At 41.0% G+C, this 19,955-nt stretch overlaps 1 protein-coding gene across 1 annotated transcript in view; it reads right to left on the reverse strand.

Moving 5' to 3' along the window:
• ARNT2 (aryl hydrocarbon receptor nuclear translocator 2) overlaps positions 1-19,955 on the reverse strand; it is a gene marked incomplete at both ends in the record, with an annotated part of 102,918 nt that overhangs the window by 34,171 nt on the left and 48,792 nt on the right. The window contains 3 exons of the mRNA XM_082488846.1: positions 5,138-5,223; positions 5,689-5,754; positions 7,774-7,876. Coding sequence (XP_082344972.1) covers positions 5,138-5,223; positions 5,689-5,754; positions 7,774-7,876 — 255 coding nt within the window. The remainder of the gene's footprint in view (positions 1-5,137; positions 5,224-5,688; positions 5,755-7,773; positions 7,877-19,955) is intronic.

Consider the following 19,955-nt stretch of genomic DNA (forward strand, 5'->3'; position numbering starts at 1 on the left):
TCTCAACACCAAATAGATGCTCCTCTTGAATAATAAATATAGTGCTCTGCTCGTTCAAGTTAATATCAACAATTTGCAACGCTGAGCCTGGAACTGAGCATCACAAATAGAATGCTGTGCCGTTAGAGGTTATGTTTAATTTCCAAGTGTCCTTTATGCCAGCAAACAGTTTCCCACAGGGTAACGGCATGTGTTTGTGTGGACATAAGGAACTTCTTAGTTTTCCCAATAAGCTTCCAGTTGGCTCTAACAACAGAGCAGCTTCATTTTATGCCTTCTTTCTCTATCCGTCTGCCCCATATTTGCTGCAAGACACAGAACCGTGTTAGTGGATTTGTGGTTTTACATCACCACATTCAAAACCAAATTATTTATGAGTCTTTAGAAGGACATAATTTCAGTGTCCGGTGCTCACTAGCAATCCCCTGTTAATGCCTACCTCCATCAGAACCACTACTGATAGTTAATGCCTGTGCGTGAAACTGCACTGTGTGACTTTATCTCCCACACGCAGCAATGGAAAAAGGCTGTGGATGTTTACAGCATACGGAGCAAAAATCTTGTGAAAAATTCCCCCCCAAATAAATTCTTCTTTTTAAAAAGAAAAAAAAAAAAACATGTCAAAAAATTACAGCACTGCAAAGAATATTCAAGCAACTATTTTGTTTTGTATTGGATGAGGGAGTACTTTGCACAAACGTCCAGATTCTGGCCAAAACTTTAGAATAACCTAACAGCTTTGGCATGCTGTGGTTAAGATGTTACCGTAAGTCTGACTTGGAAGACTAAAATGTTTCTTTTTTAAGATAAAAAACTAAGGAGTAAAAAAGATTTCAACATTACTTGAATTTAACATTATTCTGGGACTTTTTATTTGAAGTTTTCGAAATAAGTATCTATCTAAGCCTTTTCTTCACTACGTGTTTTTCTGCAGGTCCTGGCTTTGATTTACAGAAAACAACATCCTGACTGTATCTTCTCTCTCCACCAAATATTTTCCAACAATTGTTATGGCATGAAAAAAAACTATTGGAGAAATATCATATGGACCACATAAGATTCATTTCCTTCCAGGAATGAGATGCTCAGAGGGGAAAACAAAAGAGAAGAAAAGCAAATGCTTGCTGAAGTTGAAAACTGAATGCCCAGGAGGAGGTCAGCATTTCCCAGTTTTGTGAGTGGTTATGAACTTGAAGCACTGTCTAGGCTAAGGATCACAAGCTGCTTCACCGGGAACAGAGGAACAAAGGCTGGAATTGGTGCTCAGTCAGTTCCAAACCAGGGGTCTTTTTACCTCATTCAAAATATCCAACCCTGCTCTGTCATTATTTCATCTAACATACACTCCACATAAGAAACGAACAACAAAACTGGTTGGAACATTGATCTGGAGTATCTGACTCCTTTTTTTTGCCTTCCACTCAAAGTTTACCCTGATGAATACTTGAGGCCAATGTATAATTTACCGGGATATAAGCCTGCATGTATGGTATGGTGGGTGTTGTACTTGAGCTTAGTTTTACCCTTCTCTTGCAGGCACAACGGTGGAAAACAAATGGACCATCAACAAACCCAGCCCGAATGGACCTGCTCCTCAACGGAGGTCTGTCTTTTCCCTGTAGCTCACTCACCCAGAGGCAAACACAGTGTATTAAGGGAACAGCCCAATAGCTCCTTTTCCATGGGAAGCAGAGAGAGCACAGGCTGCAGCGATCCTGGGTCTGCTCTGCGAGGAGCCACGGGAGAGGCAGGTGCTGCCCATGGGTCCTGCATGTTCTGGGCTAAGTCGTGTGCGGAGGCCGAGGCATGACGCTTCCTGTGTTTCTCTCCAATTTCTCAGTGAAAAAGGGGCTAAAGGCAGTCTGCCAGTAAGCGAGCCTTGCTGCTCCATCAAGGATAAGAAAAAAATAGAAAAGTCAGGCTAGATGTGCAAAAGTGTTTTCATGCTGACCACAGACCTGAGCCACAACAGAATTTGCTTTCTCCTCTACATCTCTGAAAAAAAGACAACCTAGTCATTAAAATATGCCACCATATTGATGCCAGCTGTCATTTGTTTTCACCTGTTCAAAGTATTTGAATTAAACTTAAGAGATTTAGCATAGACTACTCACAGCAGCAGCGCTGTCAAACCTGATAGTCTGTCACGCTGAGAATGATCACACAGCAGTTCTGGACACTTCTGTATCAGCACTGACTGTGTTGTACTCCATGCGGGACTAAACAAAATTAACATGTTGGCCACAGACAATGCAATACAACCCAGAAAGAGAAAATACCCGGTGCTAAACAAATTAGATTAAGTATAGATTAAGTGCATTTGCCAAATATTTATTTCGTTCATGGAAGTATGTTTTATATGTTGTGTATTAGTTGTATAATGCGTGTGCCACATTGCATGGTCTGAAAGAAAAGGATATGGAGTTTATATTAGAGTATCCACCTGGCAACTGAAAAATAAATGAAAATTATCCTTTACATAGCTGAATTTTTAAACCACTGCAATTTAGCACAAACCCACTCATTCCCAAGAATCCAGAGACGATGCAAAGGCCGGGGGGGGCTTGCTACTCTCAAACTGATTTGAACAAAAGTCATTTTATTACAGGGCAGAAAAGTCTTAGCAAATTCAATTACTGCTACAGTAATTTCATTTGCTTCGCAGATTATGGTTGAATTACCATTGGAAATGAGAACAAATGCAGTGGCATTGTCACTTATTTACCCAAACGTATTGGGGATCAATTCAGACCATGGATATTCCCATTCAACTCTGAAAGTCGATGGATATGTAACACAAAGTGAGGAAGAGTGGAAGAGCAAATAAACACTCATGAAAGAGGCCCCAGTTCAGTACTATATGCCCGGAAAAAGGCATTCAGGCATGACTATTATGAGTAACAATTTGGATGGTAACATAAAAGACCACTGAAATTCCACATAAGGCTGTCAAAATCAAAAACATCCCTCCGGATTGTGCTATAGTTGGGAGACATTAACATTGTGGAGGAGCATTGGGATATTGTAAGGGAGCACCATGTGATTTTGAGGAGTGGAGTAATAGAAATGGGATGAAATTCAACATTACTAAATGCATAAGCATGCACTTGAGGACTAATAACAGTCATAAACTACAGCAACAGAAATGGGATGAAGCTTCATATTACTAATTGAAAGATCACACAATTCAAACTATTTTTGCTATGAACGGGAAGATCTTGAGTTGACAGCTGAGAAAAAGGCAATCTGCTATCTATATCTGGTGATTTAGGATGCCAGCAGGATGCACGATACAAAAGACAAGTATGCTGTATTGTATACTGCCATTCAAGACAAGAAATATCATCTTTATTATACATCACTACAATCTCATCTGGAATGAGAGTGCACAGTGCCAGTGACCCACATTTTGAAGAGTTAAGTGAAAACACGAACAAGGGCAGAGAAAAGAGTCAAGGATAAAGAAGAGAATGCATCGTGAGAATGCAGATTAGAAGGAGCGGGCTGGTTTAACTGCGCAGAGTCAAGGTTGACAAGATATGACAACCTTCTGGAAATGCACCAGAACACTGGAGAGAGACAGAGACACAAGGCAGGAAAAATCCCGCTTGATCATCAGTGAAATACAGTCTAAGAATACACTGGCATAAACTTCCCATAAACTAATGAGGACTGGAAATTAGAAAGGTTGTTAGGCGTAAGAGAGCAGTGAGGTTTTGGAAGAGCTGGAGATGGGGAAAACACCTCGCTGATGTAAACTGGAACTTACAGTGCGACACCTGGCAACTGGGCTCTCAAAGATCCAGAAGATCCTTTTCATCCCATACTCCTGCACCGCAGTGCCTGCTCCCTGCGGAAATGGCAGCTGGAAGTCATATACTGCTGACATTGTAACCAAGCACTGACATGAGTTCATGCGTTTGCAGCTCTGCATTAGCAACATACAGCCCTAAAGGGTTCAATCTCTTTAAGCGTCCCGTAACATGCAGCAAGCTTTTCACTCAAGCTTTAGCAAGGAGCTGAAAGAAATCTCATTTGACCCGCACCTTCCTGAAGAGACATCCTGTATATCACAGCTGAATTCAATTATGTTTAGAATTACCAATAGAAAAGTTAATCTCTTTGTGGAAGAAAATGAAAAAAAATCCTTCCATTTTCATAGAGCAATTAACACACACTGTGCTCTCACGCTTTTGAGATATTAAATCTCATTAGCAACAAGAGAGGAGGTTTTCCTCTTCTTCCGAAACTGCAATTCAGCAGGAAATCAACAAGAAGTTCACATCCACATGCTGGTGTCTGCCCACCACTGCACAGACTTGGTGCAAACCACCTCTTAGCATTCATAATCCCTGGATAAATGAGATTTATGCTTGTGGTATATGACCGCAAAAGGGCAGGACAACTCATGGTTTGATTCATGCCAGCAGGCGCTGTCACATTGCAAACAGCTTCTTCAACTACTGCAAACACCAAGGTCAACTAATCCAGTTCATAATGATGTCTGGATGAGCTCCACTATCTCGTCTTTGAATTTTTCAAAGGTAAATATTCCCATATGTAATTCTGAGTTACAGCAGGTAAATGTTTTTCTCTGTAGTTCAAAGCAGTGTGCCAAGAATTTTTAGCCAGAAAAACAGCCTCAAAACAGAACATATCTGAAAGACTGCACATCCTCCGATCACCACCACTTTGAAGTGAAGACCTATGCGCCTAAACTGAGATTACACATTTTCATACACAGGTGCTTGCAGCTCAGTACTTAACTATAAAATCCTAGTTGGTGTTTTCCAGAGGTACAAATGCTTTGTGTTTACCTTCTTAAAATTAGGCCATTTTTATGTTGGTTTATCAGATTGAAAACTTTTGGCCCCAGTTGCTGGAATCCCACATTACTGACAATTCCTACAGCTCTCTGTGCCAATGGAATTGAGAAGGGTTTCACGTGGAAAAAGGGGGCCCTGGGTGAGTAACAACAGCTAATTTCTTGGTATCAAAAGCTTCTCAAGATAAGACTGAATTGGTTACCCCACTAAAATTCAGCCTGGTTTGGTACCAGCAAAGGAACCTGAGCCAGGTTCTCAACTATCTTGCAGACAGTGTGGGGGAAACCTCCTTCAGTGAGATAGATAAATACCTGCTGGTGGCCAAGCCTTGATATAGCCAGTGCAATGGACAACAGCATACTGTGCTTCGCCTTCTTTTACTGGGCCAAGGCCATTCCTAAATGAAAAGGAAACACAAAAATATCATGTTGATTGACATGCAGAATAGCTTTATGCTTTTAAACTACGACTACTAATGATTTACTGATAGTTGTAAGTTACGTTAGAAACAACCAATCATCAACCTAGAGCTCTGTACAATGTCAGCTCCATTACAATGCTATTCAAGCCTTACTTGTTTTCCTTAATATTTATTGGAGAAAGATACGGAAGCTTATTTCGGAGATCAAACTGGTTAAGACAAAGAAGTTGAGTGACTGGGTCAAGACTCGCAAAAAGATCCAATGGCCCCGCCACAGTTGAATTTAGCAGTGAGCTCTCCTCTCCTGAGACCCAGTGCTATTTTACGCTGTGTGCTAATGCAGAAGTTTATCCAGGTAGTACTCCTTGATTGAGCATGAGCCCAATGGAAAATGAGAGTGCTCATGGCAACTAACTGTTGCGGTAAATTAAGCAATAGTACCTGTATCTTTTTCTCATGGTGGTTATCCTGTTCAGAGGTAAATGATCCAGAGGAGCATTTCCACACCTAAAAGTAAATTAATATTTGAAAGGGCTCAACAATTAAAATAAATACCCAAGATGAAAATGCATTTTAAGGTCTTCGTTAGTATACACAAGGAGACAATAATGGAAATTTATTTCTGACAGAAAGTCACAGACTCATATTTTCTTAGAACTTACTGCTTCCACAGGCTGAGTTTTTATGTGTGCTCCAAATATTTTCTTTATTTTATAATGAAAAATCGAAGAGACTACAAAAAGATTCCCTCCTGCTCCCCCAAACCTAAAGACTATTTGAAATGGATATTCCAAGAGTGGCTAAAGAACAGATACACTTAAAAATACTATAAAACAAGGGTGAAAACTAGAAGAATGTAAGTCAGGCCCCCAGCTATCTACACAAAACAATCTCTGTGTTCCAGTAGCTTCCCTGGACAGAGCGTTTTGACTGCCACACACCAGCTACAATGTTAGTAGATATTAATCTAATGTTTGTGAGAACAGACTGTTTACACAGTCAAATAACTTTATTTAACACTTGTTCGTGTATATTTTGTGATATTTCTAACTATGCCTAACTGTATAATTTTAACAATCCATTTGAAGCTAAGTAAATAGTTTGAAGGTTAAAACTGGTTCATTTTCAGTGGAAAAAAGAACAATAACAATGAAAGAAGTAATCACAAGGAAAGTTCACATTATTTGAGGCTCATTCTTCCCACAAGTTTTTTTTTTAATTGTTATTATTATTCTTTTTTTTTTCTTCTTTTTTTATACCAGTCACTGCCAAGGAGAAGGAATGAACAATTAAAATAAGATTCAGAATTGCAAAAACAATGGGGCTACTGGCATGTATAAAATTACTCTCATGCACTGGAGATTACAGAATCAGGGTGCTAGGAAATAACTGCAGCCTGAAATGTTGTTTTAAAAGCTGGGGAACAACTGTAAACGGGACATTAGGCCTGGTTTTCTTTGCACAAAAAAAGTCTTCCTCACATGACCATTATGAGCAGCTTGGAGGAAGAGAAAGCAATGTTCCAAGTGTCTCTCTGCCAGGCTGTACTTCTTTCCACCCAGTTATGGAGGGAAAAGGAGCTACAGCTTAAGTCTAATCTTGCAGGTACGAAGTACATAAACCCCTTACAAAGGCACCCAAGAGCCATACGTTCAGCCTCCTCCGTGACTGGAAGAATTCCACCACCTAAGAGAAGCACAGCAATCTCTTTCAATGTGTCCAATATATTGCTTTGCGTGTTTCATTCCAGAAGAAATTTAGCATCATCTGTTTTCAACACATATATTGGATATAGGCTGCAGAGGCAATTATGTACTTTCCCCCCTCGAACCACACAAAAAGAAATTTATTGCAATAGCAACAGGCATTTTATCCCATTAGCACTACAATAACAGAAGTGCCCGCAAGACCCAGTCAGGAGCACTGGGCAGGCAGAGCTCTTTAAACAAGCCCAGGCAATGCGGGAGAAGTTGGAAAATTGCAAAATAAAAACCCTCTAACAATTACTCATTTATCTCGCATCAACCAGCTGACATTTGGTTAATTCATAGCAGGCTTAGGTTAATTCCTACATAGCTGGCAAGCTTGCAACTGAATTCCTGTTTGTCTTCAAGATTCTTTTAATATTATTGGTTTGCTGAAAAAATACACAGAGTTGGGCTTTCATTACACTTGCAAAAGCTTTGTTCCCAAAGTATTGATTTGAGTAATTTGACTAGAAGAGACAATGGCTTACATTCCAGGGGTGAAGTTGTCATGAAGTTCTCTGGGGAAAGCATCCTACGCCCCACACTGATAAAAACAACTGTAACACACAAATGTGGGGCTGTTTTGTCATTAATCATAAAGGAAGACAGCCTTCGGTTTTACTCCAGTTCCAAAAGCAAGAATTCTGTAAATGCTTAATGGGAGTGTGTCGTTACAGCTTCATTTTTTTAAGCAAGGTCAAGCTAGTGCAGCAAAATGTCTGAAGTCTAATCTGAGACAGGACTGGAACCACCACAGAAATACAAGGTAAGTGCATACCTCATCCTGCAAATGAAAGAGCGCCTTGATCCCATGCACATTCTCATTGAGGATTGCTGACCCTCTTTTTTTACTGTTCCAGTCTTCAAGTCCAGGATTCGTCCTAGGAAAGGCAGGGAGAGCAACTGATGTTCAGTATGTAAATTTAATTCCATTTACTACCAAGTAAGATGACAATAAGTTCATAACCTAAATGCCATTAGCCCAGGTATGGGAAAAAAGAACAACAAAATATCTCAGTCCTGGTCTCACATCGGGTATGTTGTGGCTTAACTAATGTTTTCAGCAAAGCCGACTCCGAGTCACAACAGTGATGGCTCTTTTCTCGGTTGGCCCAAGACCAACTTCCAAGGCAGCGTCAAATGTCTGGAGGCAGAGAAGACAATGACAGCAAGCACTGCTTTTTCACTTAAATGTGCTCGCTCCACTCTGTGGATAAAGCAACACATATCGTTCCCCTGACAGGTACTCCTCCTTCCCTGTGCTCTCAGGTCTGTCCAGAATCCTCTCGCCGTAACACCATCTCACATATTCAGAGCTGCAGCAACAGCGAGGAACACGTAAGACCAAGCTTTTCTCCTTGATGATAAGATACAGGATATGTCACAGCAACCCTTTCAGAGTTAATAAAAACCTGACATGTCAGCATATTTTTAAAGTTAATTTTCAGCCAGATGAGTGAGATGGTCTGACTCCCCACACAGCAACACGAGTCTACGAAAGGTCCATGGCCGGACTCTGCTGACCAGCAGAAGCTGACTACAAACCTCAGAATCTCACCCCACAGACACAGCATTGAAAAGGGATGACAGATACCAACTCATCTCAAGAGAGGACAGGACAGAGGGAGCGCTGAGCTGACACTCCTACATTAAGTTGGGGGAGGTCTTTATTAAAAAGCAAAGGTAGCATGGCAGTAACGATTAATCTTTCCATTCTCCTGAGACAAAACAGAAGGCAGTGATTACTACAGATCGGTTCAGCTCAGTGACGGCATGGTACAGCGGATCACATAGAACCCTACTGTTTATCACCAAAGAACTGAAGAATGGACTTCTAAATCTACAGCGCAATTGCTAACAGATGACTATAAAATTTTGCACATTAGTAAGACAGACTAGAAATGAATCACTGACCCAGATCCACAATACTTCAGGGCTGGATACAGCCGCAGAAGTGACAGTGGGTGAAAGAAATGCAGTGGAACAGCTGCTAGACAATTAAGTGACAGCCACCAGTGCTGATGACACACGGCCATGAGCAAACCTACATGTTTAAGGTAGGTACACTATCTTTCAATAACTGAAACCATACAAGCCTAAGCCTTCACTGTGATTTAACTAGCCAAGTTTACAGCAGTATAAGATACCATACTCTGACTGTGCTAAGTTGAAGAAACCATGCAGAATACATTCAAAGTATCCCTTATCAGATTTCCCCAAGTCTCTGTCCAAAAATTAAGTTCTGAAATAAATCTACTGCCAAATATTAATTTCAGAATGATTTTAACTGAAAACACTTACCTCCATCCATGAATGTGAATAAAATAATTACAAAACAGTTTAAAGATCAGTATTTTAGATAGGAACTAGGAAGTAGCATTTTATTCTTAAGGTATACTGAAGATAACTACTTCTGGAGGAAAGCCATCCTTGTTGACAGAAGTCAGACTGTGTCGTTTGGTGTATCTCCAAGGCATATCTCAGATGGTTAAGAACTTAGCAAGCCTGGGAGCAATTCCTAAAGGTGCTTCAATTGAGAGCACTGGGCTATATATTAATACAGATGTATGATTCAGGTGTGAGCTGGGAAGAATCACACCACCACACTTCCCAGCTCAGTTACGCTGACACTACGATGTAGGATGGATGTAAGGTTCAACCACGCTTCCCTTCCCTGCATCAGAGAGTCTGTCTCTCTGTCTCATTTTCTATATGCAAAGCCACAGTCTATTTCCCCATGCCCTCAACTAATCAATTTAGAGAAATAAAATACCATTAGGCAGGAGACAAACTGACTCACAAATGAAGGCAATACATGATGAAGCAAACAAAGACCGTATATGTGCAAGACCCAATGGCTGTCCATATAAGCATACAAGCCAAATCAAACCATCAAAAACATTTTTCTCTTTGGACACAATAACTTTGTCATACACATAAACAAAAGAAAACTTCTTGTGCACTTTTTTTCCCCCCCTTCTAATACAAATTCTCGAAGAGACATTAATAATCAAAACGCAGTGACAGAAACATAACTCAAACAGCTAATAGAAATATGTCAGTTTTTATCATCCAAGAACATCCATAAAAATAAGTATACTTCACAATTATGTGGCTGCTAAGCCTAAAATTGCTGACACATGTTCCTTTGGTATGCCTGGAATCCCCAGCAACAAAAGTCATAGTTTTTAAATTTAGATATTTGTTTGGAAATATCTTAGAAATATGTACCAGATAACAAATAGCCTAAATTTTGCCCTGACTTACAAAATCACTGCAGGGGGTGTGTGGGGGCATGAGTCAGAGAAATGTTTGGTACATAGATATTACAAGAAAGCTCTCTCAGCAGCTTGTTTCAATAGTCTGTTGTGCGTGTGTTAACCTTGTAGAGCTTTAACAATACAGTGCAGACTGATAAGGAACAAGCAGTTCGTGTCTGATATATTGTTAGAAGCTTATGTTCAAACTATATGAAAAAGAGGAAGAATTACAGTTGAACACACTAAGGACCAAGCCCTCCATCGAGCTCAAACAAGCCTGTCAGTGCACTCCCTGGGAGAAGAGGGATCTCCTAAGACTCGGCATACCAGGGCTCGTATTTCTGTTGGAGCTTTTAAGAATATTGGTGTCGCCAGGTGTGTAGAGTGTATCTGGGAGAGTAAACTGAGGTCTGTACACAACCATTGCAGCCATGCAGCACAGGTAAGCGCTAGCTTTGGAAAAAGGAACAGCATAATAGTCCCAAGGGCTTGCTCCCTGTGTCTGCCAGCAGTATTGCACACACACACACCACTAAGAGCTTTCTCTGTTTGGAGAGCTCTCCGGTTTAATGATGGCAATCTGGATGCAGTGTTACCCCTTTTCACTTTTGTGATAACTGCTCAAAAAACCATCTTCGTTTCTAGACCTACACTCAGAGCATTTAGCTTTTACCAGATAATTCTACAGAAGTGTTGAGAGATGGAAGATGTTGAAGTCAGGACAAGCTGGAGTTGTATTTGTCATGACTACTCATTGCTATGACAATCTGCGACAGTACAATGTCACCTGGTCTCAAGACAGAACTCACAGCTGTTTCTGCCCAGGCTCCTCATCACTCCACACCTGGCCCTGAGAAGGGGACGGACCCACAACACTCCGCTTCTGCCAACATGGAGTTGAACAATCATCTTCTACCTGCTTCAGCATCATCTACAGTTCACTGCAGCCACTCACGTGATGGACCTTGGCAGGTCCCACACTGCAATCAACCAAACAGGCATAAATCAAAACTCAGTGTGATACAGACAGCTCAGTTCGAGGAGGTGGCACACTCTGGTGATAGCTCTGTCATAGAACCATAAAATACTCATATCTCCTTGTGTTCCTGCATCTTTTATGCTGGTTGCTGCTACCTTGATGATAAATGTATAGAAAGTACATTTGATGTAAAAGTTGGCAATTATATTCTTATTCATTAGAAATGTTCTAGGATGCTCTGAACACTTCTGCTAACTGAACAGTGCACATGTGCTTTTTTAAAATTTCTTCTAGGTTCTTCAGAAGCACAGTTTTAACAACCCAGTGCTACCACCAGCTGGGACTCTTATGAGCTTCTGTATAAACTGGCAATTGCACGTAGTTCATTTTCACGTTAAACTTTCCCCCCTCCAGCTCCAGACACAACCCTCAGACACAGCAAGGGCAGGACACATGTCTCAATGGCAGCACTACTGTGGCTGGCACTGCTGTCTTATTACCAGATACAGCAGCTGCACAGCTCAGAGGAAACTGGAGTTGACTCTGCTGCAAAAGAGAAAGCAAATAAATGAGCACAATGTTTATTAAAAACAGCACATAAATCTCTCCGGTTGGTCTGGGTATAATTAATAATTTGTTGAAATCTACCCACTACAGTTCCCACTCAGAAGGCAGTATTGCTTAAACCTGTAATAAACCAGTTGTCCTCTGAGCAGGAATCCACCATGCAACCCAGGAAAGGGCTGTCAGAGGGGACCACAGAGGTGAGGGCAACGTGCAAGAGATTCACTATTTGGGTAAAATTAGAGAAGCCATATAAAGTTCTTCCCACTAAAGAGATTAGCTAGTATTCAATTCAAGTACTGAGGACACACGCCAGAAACATCCCCTTTGTGTTATGCTGCAGCGTGTTTTCAAAGATGCTCTAAAAACATTCTCATAATGATCAAGGGGACAAATGTTCATGTTGGCACCGAATGCCCCTTATGTGTGCAAATAGTGAATAGATTATGCATGAACCTTTCCCTTTTGGATCTCCAGTTGCTACCATGAATGTTCAAATACCTTTCCTGTGCTTGCAATGTTTGAGATGAACCTAAGCCAAGGGTTGGCCTGGGCCTACTGAAGTTCATGGGGTTTCAAATCTGGGAGTTTGGCACAAATCCAGCTTTACACAATAGCACCAGCCTGTTACAAAATTTGTTCCTACATGTTTAAGCACTGTATGCTAAGGTTTATAGCCTGGTAATCAAACACAATCTGTTCTTTGTTACTTTTTTCAGTTCTTTTTTTTTTTTTTTTGTGGATTCAAAACTCCATAAGCTGCAACACCTAATTCTACCACAAATGCCTTCTCTGCTGGATTTCCAGTTCCTAAGAATCTACAGTCTGTACTTAGAAAGAAGGGTTGTTACATGAGGGCAAGTTGAAATGGCTGTCTTTAAAAACAGTCATATGGTATTCACATCCAGTTTGCAACATGGAAATACCCCTCTTTTGCAACAAAAGATTACTACCTGTTTACAAAGGTCAGAAGAAATTTGTTTTGACCTCACGCACACAAAAATACTATTGGCAAAGTACATGATACAGTTTTCTTTCCCCCTAACTCTTCAGTAGATGGACTGCTGCCTTGTGCAGAATCTTGGACCTGGTAAGGAAACAGTCTGAATTAATATACGGAGTCTCCCCTTGCCCTCCTTCAGCAACCCAGCAAGCTTTGTGCTTTACTTGATAGTGTCTCACAAAGAACAAGTTAGATATTTTATAATTATTCTCAGCCACTGGATTGTCTACATATTTCTTTCCAGGCAAAATAAAATAAAGGATAAACTAAGTTTGGTTTGGACAAGATAACAAAAGATGACTTTGTGCTCATCACAAATACTCCACAGGCTACTCAGGGAAGACAAACAGGACACAGGAATACTGCACCCAAAAATTCTTATGAAAACTGAAAACATCTTTATCTTACTATAAAAATGGAAAAAAGAGAGACAGGGATGCAGGAAAACGAGAGGAAATAATTAAAAATAAAAGCAGAGTGATGATCAAGGTACTGATACTTCTGGACACAACTCCAAACATAAGCTGACCCTCAAACTGAAGGGTCAGAGAACAAAGGACTTCTTCTATGGTGATGCTCTCTATCAGTACGTTAATTCTTTAGAAAGTACTGGCAGAGATCAGCTTAAAGACATGTGTTCTCAAGTAAAACTACTAGCTGCCAGCCCATCACGCAAAAGTGCAACACTGCAAATGACCTATTCATCATTTGTAGGGAGGCAGCACAGAAAAGTCTTTATCACTCAGCAGTGCAGCATCAAAAGCCAAGTCTGTTACTGTCCCGCGGGATATGAAAGGTGTGCGTGAAGACAGCAATGGTGGTTGGACACTGACTCCACAACAATTTGTACAGATATAAGACACAGGTCACTGCTTGGGATAAACAATAAAGTTCCAGAAAACAAAGTGAAACGCTTCCTTTTTTTAATTTTTCATTTACCAGTTTACACAGATGCACCGGCTACAGCTGAACATTCAGCTTTACACCAACTGAAGTATGCAGCTGGCGGAGTTCCTCTTCAGAACGATGGATGCATTATGAATACATAAACAAAATGTCTTCAATAAGAAGATTAAATAGCCTAAATTCGATCAATTTATATTAAATTACTCTTGATAAGCTCATGCCAGTACAAAGCAATTATTCTGCATTAATTCAACAATTAAAATAAAATAAAAATCTTTAAAAATTTACACCCTTACAATTGTAAGGGATACATTTGTATCCCATGTTTAATGCAGTTGAGCAAGTGCTTTAAACTCTATTAAGTTTAAAAAAAATATACATCCGCCTTGTGGAACCCAATATAAAAAAAAATGACAGATGATCTAAGAACACATTAAGAATCAAAACTGAAATGCAAACACAGTATTTGAAGGCTCTCCTTCCAGGAACTCATGTTTACATAAACCAGAAGCAGATCACAATATACAAATAAAACTTTATACATATAAAAAAAAAATAATCAGGTCACACAGCTCTTCTCTCAGCATTCTGGGTTTTATTATTTACATAAAGGTAATGTTCAGAAAAGCACAGGGATATCTACCACATACGTACACAGATCAGAGTACACAGTCCCTGTCCTGAAAGCCCCAGTGTCTGCCCTACAAATGACAAGATATCTACTGTAGGGTTGGTGAAACTGAGAGCAACTGCCATAGATCAGAAATATGCTGCTGGTCATCCAAGTGTCCTCTAAAAACAGAGCATCCCTTCAGCATCACCACACCAAAGACAGGATCTACGTGGAGTGAACGCTCCAAACAATACAATCCTAATAAAACTGCACCCACAAAAAAATACATCCCTCTGGCCCCTCATTGAGGGGAAAGCAAACACGTGAGCAGTAAGAATAGCCTGGACACTCAAAACATAGGTGGACTTCAGACCACCCTAATTTCAAATTACAAACAAAGGGCAGAACCCCATGACTGGCACCAGTTAACACTGTGTACCCCAAACCAGCACTGATTTTACAGGATGCCTCCCTTGCTCCCATCAGAGGTTACAGTGCAGCTCTCACAGGCAATGCCCGCTAACCTGTTGTTTATTTTAATGCTACTACTTCCTATTTGCTGTGTAGTTAATGGTCTTTTAAATCTATGACAAAATAAGACACCAGTTCTTGATAACATTTACAACACACCGAGAGCCCACGAAGAACCCGCAGTTCTAGAAACTAAGAGCCTGATGAGGTTGTTTTTACAGAACAAATCCGCACACTCGTGATGCTTAACTCATTCACCAGAAACCCCTGCTCGCTGACAAACAGCCCCGGCGTGCCGGCACTGGCACTCCCCCTGCATCGGCCACAGCACCGCCAGGTGGGACCGCTGCCAGCGCTCGCAGTGATGCAGAGCAGATGGGCTCCGAACAGGCAGCAGGCTCTTCTCCTTCATACTTTGGATTCATGCAAAATAACTATCAGAGCTGCACTGTTAGCAGCGCACACAGAGCTTTAACTCACACGCAGAAAGGGTCTGTTCTCCAGACTGTCTCCCCTGGGGGTGCAGGAGCCCCTGGGTTCTGCCTGAAAGGTGTCTGGTAGCACAGGTTGTCCTTTACCGGTATCACAGCCTTTATGGACCATAATCACAACTTCAATCCCTGGCTTACAGGAAGCTCAGGACATGGTCGGGGGGAACATGTCCTTGATCGTGTGGAGATGGCTGATGGGATCTACATCTTTCCTGATATTAAAATCATGATCCTACCAAATCTTTCAAGGAGCGGGTCAGTAGGACTTTGAGGGACGTAGCACTGCAGGTGAGAACAAGGGCTCCCCACGCACATTTCCCAGCCTTACTTACCACTTGGTCTGACTGTACAGAGAGAATGGGACCTCCCCACATGGGACTGCACCCTACCAGCAAGGCTGTAGAGCAAGCCAACATTTATACCTCTGTCCTCTGCCGTACAGGAATTTGTGCCCTGGCCCAACTTAACCATAGAATCATAGAATGGTTAGAGTTGGAAGTGACCTTAAAGATCATCTAGTTCTACTCCCCCTTGCCATGGGCAGGGACACCTCCCACTAGACCAGGCTTCTCAAAGCCCCAACCAACCTGGCCTTGAACACCTCCAGGGACGGGGCAGCCACTGCTTCTCTGGGCAACCTGGGCCAGTGCCTCACCACCCTCGGAGTAAAGAATTTCTTCCTATTATCTAATCTAAATGTACAACTTCTCCAGAACAAAGCCATGGGGACACTGGTACACCAATACCCCTTGAGAATACAGTTCAACTGTAAAATCAGTCAGCCTCACACAGCCTGGAACAAAATCGGGGACCACGCAGGACTTCCCAGCTGTCATTATACAGCACACCTATCAACCAAGAAGCTTGTGGCATGGCAGGCATAAAATCCAGTTGTTCTTGTTCCAAAGCTGGCAGTGCCTTCCACCCCAGTGCTATGAGACTGCTTTAGCTCTCACGCACCGGGGCTTCTCTGCTCTCGTGTACCTGTTTCATCGTGCAGTAGGCGGCAGCACCGTATCCCTACCCCCCTGCGCCACGTTACAAAGCATTGCTAATACACTGATAAACGAATATATCCGTACACGAAATAAATAACTGGCTTCAAGCAGTTGCTGTTGGCAGACATTAAAGCAACCTTCAGAGGAGATCGACACCTTCACTCCTGTTTTAAAGATGAGGACACCAAAGTCCAAAGAAATGGTTTCTCTTGCCTGTGGACAGCCAGCAGCGGAAGTGCAGCTACAAACAGGGTCCAAGCTCATGTAAGCAATATGAATTCTCAAGACACTGTAGCTGTAGATAAAAATTCTCAATAATATAATCCACAATGATTCTCAGAAAGTCTATAAAAATCTCATAACGACTGTATGCTCGTCAAGGCATAATCAGCTTAAATGAGAAATAAACACGATTATGCTTTCAAAAGAAGACTGCAGGCTGGGTGGCTGATTTATCTTTCTTTATATCGAGTGATAACCTCTTGATGCATCAGTATAGAACCTGAAACAAATTAACCCAAATAAGGAAAAGCAATTTCACTTGTATCAAATACTCCACTTTCATGATGCTACTTAGAACCAGGACATGCTCTCTATTGCTCATTCTTCCCTCTGCACTCATGAAAAAATTCTTGAACTACCTATCTCGTAACGATGGCTAATGTTCCACTTATAAACATAAACCATCAAAGCTCACTCTCCTCACTAGCCTAGCTTCTCAGGGGGACTATTTGAACCTCTCTAAATATGTTAAGGTTTACATCATCTAATTGCAAAAGGCGTTGTATAAGCATTAGAGTCAAGTTATGACATTCTTACAATAGAATGAAGAGTCGATCCAATCAACAGCAAAGTTAAAAAATAATAAAAAAAGAAGTAATGCAATTGAAATGTAGCTATTTTTAAATATCTGTCTGTCCCCTACTTACTAACTGGAGACACTGACCCACAAAGGGGGAATTGGAAAGCTTTCTCACCCCCTCTTGTTTTTCAATAAGAAACCCCTCACATTACACAGCTGTTTGCTTAATACAACTTGTTCTTATAAAAGCTCATGAGGCCAAAAGGTCTCTGCTGTTCCTGCCTTCATGTTTGACTAACCAGTCTGTAATTCTCCACAATTTTGGGCAAATATGCATCATTTTAATTAAATTGAATAGGAAACTATGTGGGCTTTTCAGCCTTACTATTGAGTTCATTTTAAGGGACTATCTGAAGGGATAGTGTTACAGATCCCATGCAAGTCACTCTGCTGATGGATCTGGAAAAACTGGACATGAAAACCTAAGAAAATAATTCAAAGCACATGCTGAAAGTTATAACACAAAAAAAAAAATCCCAAAAAACATTTTAAGGACTAAATGTACTTTAACTCTCAACAATGGTTAAGTTAAAATACATTTTAACTCTCAACAATGGTTATCTTATGTATGGGAAACATTCAGCATACTAAAAATAGCTTATAGAAGTCCACACAGATGTGCAAGCTCTTCCTAGACATAAATACAACAGCATCTCTCTCCATTTCCAGTTCCCTGTCTATAAAGCTGGATGATGGTCCTTTCTTCTTTCATCCTTGCATTGTCCATTTAAGGTTTAGCAGCAGCTTTATCTTGCTATAGGTTTGTATAAGTTCTGAGAACCGCATTCTGATCTCTGCAGGTACTTTCAGGCTCAGCCACTAAACAAATAAATATCACCAAGTTCATGGTTCCAGGAGCTGGGCAGTTGGCGTAGCACTTCTGTTACAATTATCAGATGTATTTGAAGGAAAGCCTGAGCTGGAGAAAATTATCATCCTAAAGCCTGCCAGTGATCCAAGATACAAAGAGCTCCTCAAGAGACAGAGCAGACTTTCTATAAGTAGAAAAAAGATGGAAAACCCCCAGAAACAGTTACTCCAAACCACCATCAGCAGAGACTCCCATGACAGGACAGCTATCCAAAATAACTCTGCAATACGTAACTTATTCTTTTACCATTCACAGCTGCACAATAAATCAATACATAAAGGTTGTAAGTAGCTTTTAAATTAACCTATCTGTTTCAGCTGAATGCTCAGCAGGAAGCTTTACTGAAAAACACTTCTGCCAAAAAAGCTCCAGCTCCTGGCATTCAGTATTACTTGTACTTCATTATCTAACTCAAATAACCGGGATATATGCTTTATTAGTAAATACTAGGATCGTCTGGTTCTGAAATTTGGCTGTGGTCTGTTCCATATGAGCTGGTGAAACATCATGGAATAGCGCAGTAGAGGAAATAAATAATGACTGCAAGATGACTTTGTGAGATATTTTGCTGGGGACAGAATTAAATTTAAACATATAAGGAGGAAGAGAGAGGAGAACAAAAGGCCCAAGGATGCTGTCTGGTTGTGTTTACAGATTACTCCTTTAGTTCAATTAAAATAAGGTTTGTGGGGCAAAACATCATTATAGGTTCTAATTCTCTTTTTGAAGACTCAAGACACTTACAAATTACATGCAAAAGTCTCCATACTATGAAAACAGAAAAAAGAATGTTTGATGACATAAGTTCAGATCTAAGGTACTACAATAAAACAGATCAAACCACAGAAAACCGACAGTGGGCCGTGTTACCACTCTGGTTATGTGCTGCTATATGGGAGCCGTTCTCTCCACCCAGCTCTGTGCAGGGTATCAGTGAGGAGCAAGTGGGTACCCTGGTCTCAGCAAGCCAGTGGAAGGCCAGGGAAGGATCAAAGACCGTGGAAGTCCTGCCTCTGCTGTCCCAGTATTAAGAAATATGAGAGCTTCAGCTAAGAAAAGAGAGATGGCAGCAGCTTGGGATAAGTCATTTATTCCCCTTTCAAAGCAAGCAGACACTTGGGTGGAATACTGTCACTCCCAGAAACCACTCCTCCCTTTGCCTCCCTAGCCTGTTGCTATAGCTCTTCACATAATATTAAAATATTTTAGTGCATTGTATTAACTTCATTGAGACAACACGGCATTCAAATTAGGCTAAAGGAAAAGCTTTCCTTTAAAAAGCGATCCACAGGGCAGATGTCAAGGCTAATACTGCACCCTCCCAGCACCTGTGGAGTTCCCATCAAAGCAGTGAAGCACCTGAGATTTACAGAGGGTTGCTAGCAGGGCCAGGGACAAAAAGCTCCAAGAGGCATGCTCCGACTGCTTTGTTGGCAATGTATTAACCAAAGAAGCTGGTCAGGTATTTGTGAAACACTAGTAATTTTTAAAGGGAGAAAAAAATCACTAACTCCATATATTTCATCGCGTTTAACAAAACAGAGCATGTTGAATAAACATTACAAAACCCCACCACCCTTGAAACCCAGCAACTGAAAACGATCCAGTCAAACATCTGTGATAACAGACCTAAGTACGCGGCAGTTTCCAAGTGAGAAACTCACGGTGGAGACTGAAGAGAAATAACAGCTGCAAAACCCACTTGCACGTGCATGCCCAAACACCTGAAAATCCACCTAATTTTCTAATTCCCTAATGCTAATCAGGTGTAATAAGTCTGTCTCAGAGTTCTAGGCTAAAGCTGCTTCCTTATTTTGCTAAAAACATGTACTGACCTCTTTAAACCACCATTATAATTACCAAAGTAGTTTTAAAAAAATGCAACATATTATCTCCAGTTTTCCTTCCAGCACTATCCACCCAAACGGAGTGTCTCAGCAGC

The sequence above is a fragment of the Vanellus vanellus genome, assembly GCF_965231255.1.
Source record: "Vanellus vanellus genome assembly, chromosome: 11".
Taxonomy (NCBI): domain Eukaryota; kingdom Metazoa; phylum Chordata; class Aves; order Charadriiformes; family Charadriidae; genus Vanellus; species Vanellus vanellus.